Genomic DNA, 1,449 nt, shown 5'->3' with positions numbered 1-1,449 from the left:
AAAAAAAAAAAAAAAAAAAAAAACATTGAATTTATAAATATACATTTATATATATTTTTTTTTTTTTTTTTTTTTTTTGTTTTTATATATATTAAATTTTTTAGAATTAACTGAAAGAAATATAATAGAAATATTGTTTGATATGGTAAAAGAAGAAGAAAAATATGAAGAAAATTGTATCGATTTATATATAATGATAATATCTAATATAACAAGATGTAAAGAAGGAATATATAAAATACTTGATTTAAAAGAAGATACTAATATTGATATAAATGAAGAGAAGTTTTTTGTTAGTTATTATTTAAATAAATTATTATATTTCTTTTTCTTACCAATAAAACCATCAATTAATAAAAATATTAACGATAAATATATATATGTTTCACATATATTAATAAATATAAGTTCAATCAAAGAAAGTTCTTTGTTTTTTAAAAATGTCTCATTTTTAAATAAAATAAGTGAACAAATATTAAATAAGGATAGATTTAGGGCAATATTACCATTTATAATAAACTTATGTTTAAATGAAACTACTCATAATTATTTATTTCATGACAGTTGTATTTTATTTCCATATATATTATCGTACATTTATACAAATAATTATTCTTTATGTAGTAATAATATATATAATTCAAATAACGTAGAAAAAAGTGATAATATACATCATATAATTTTACAAAAGGCAACAGTTCTAATTAACTGTTCAATAATTAAAAGTAGAATTATTATTATTTTATTATATCTATGTAAAAAGGATTATTCAAGGTGATTCATCTATTTATATATCTTTTTTATATATATATATATATATATATATATAAATATATTTTTTTTTTAATTTTTATACCTTATTGTTTCATTTTATATTATTTATTATTTTTTTTTCTTTTTAGAGAAAAACTTCATAATTATGGTATTTATGATATTCTAAGAAACTGGAAATCTCATGAAAAAGACACTGAGCTATTGTAATTTTATTAACAATTATACACATATATATAGTATTCATAATATTTTGATATATATACAACTTTTTTTTTTTTTTTTTTTTTATTAGATCTGATATAGAAAATATTGCTGATAAATTTGAAGCAAAAAAGAACGGTAAAGCTTTTATTAGTTAAAATTTAATTTTCAAAAAACAAAGAAGAATTTAGTTTATTTAAAAATATTATAAAGTAATGAAAAGTTAAAGTAAAATTTTAATTTTTTGTTACCTATATGATATATTCAAGATATTAAAAAAAAAAAAATAAAATTAAATTTTAGTTATTTGTAATGTATAACATTGTGATATAATATTTTAAATTTATAAGAAATTAAAAGATATTTAAATTTTGTTTTTGTATTTTATGGAATAATAAGAAAATAAATTAAAATTTTAAAAAATCAGGAAAAAAAAAAACAAAAAAAAAAAAAAAAAAAAAAAAAAAAAAAAAA

At 14.5% G+C, this 1,449-nt stretch overlaps 1 protein-coding gene across 1 annotated transcript in view; it reads left to right on the top strand.

Moving 5' to 3' along the window:
• PGAL8A_00297300 (conserved Plasmodium protein, unknown function) overlaps positions 1-1,133 on the top strand; it is a gene marked incomplete at both ends in the record, with an annotated part of 2,452 nt that extends 1,319 nt beyond the window's left edge. The window contains 3 exons of the mRNA XM_028671969.1: positions 105-774; positions 903-977; positions 1,067-1,133. Coding sequence (XP_028528569.1) covers positions 105-774; positions 903-977; positions 1,067-1,133 — 812 coding nt within the window. The remainder of the gene's footprint in view (positions 1-104; positions 775-902; positions 978-1,066) is intronic.
• Between the last annotated feature and the right edge of the window lie 316 nt (positions 1,134-1,449).

The sequence above is a fragment of the Plasmodium gallinaceum genome (genome assembly GCF_900005855.1).
Source record: "Plasmodium gallinaceum strain 8A genome assembly, contig: PGAL8A_v1_87, whole genome shotgun sequence".
Taxonomy (NCBI): Eukaryota; Apicomplexa; class Aconoidasida; order Haemosporida; family Plasmodiidae; genus Plasmodium; species Plasmodium gallinaceum.
The sequence above is the reverse complement of the archived record's forward strand: the minus strand, read 5'-3'. Positions and strand labels throughout refer to the sequence as shown.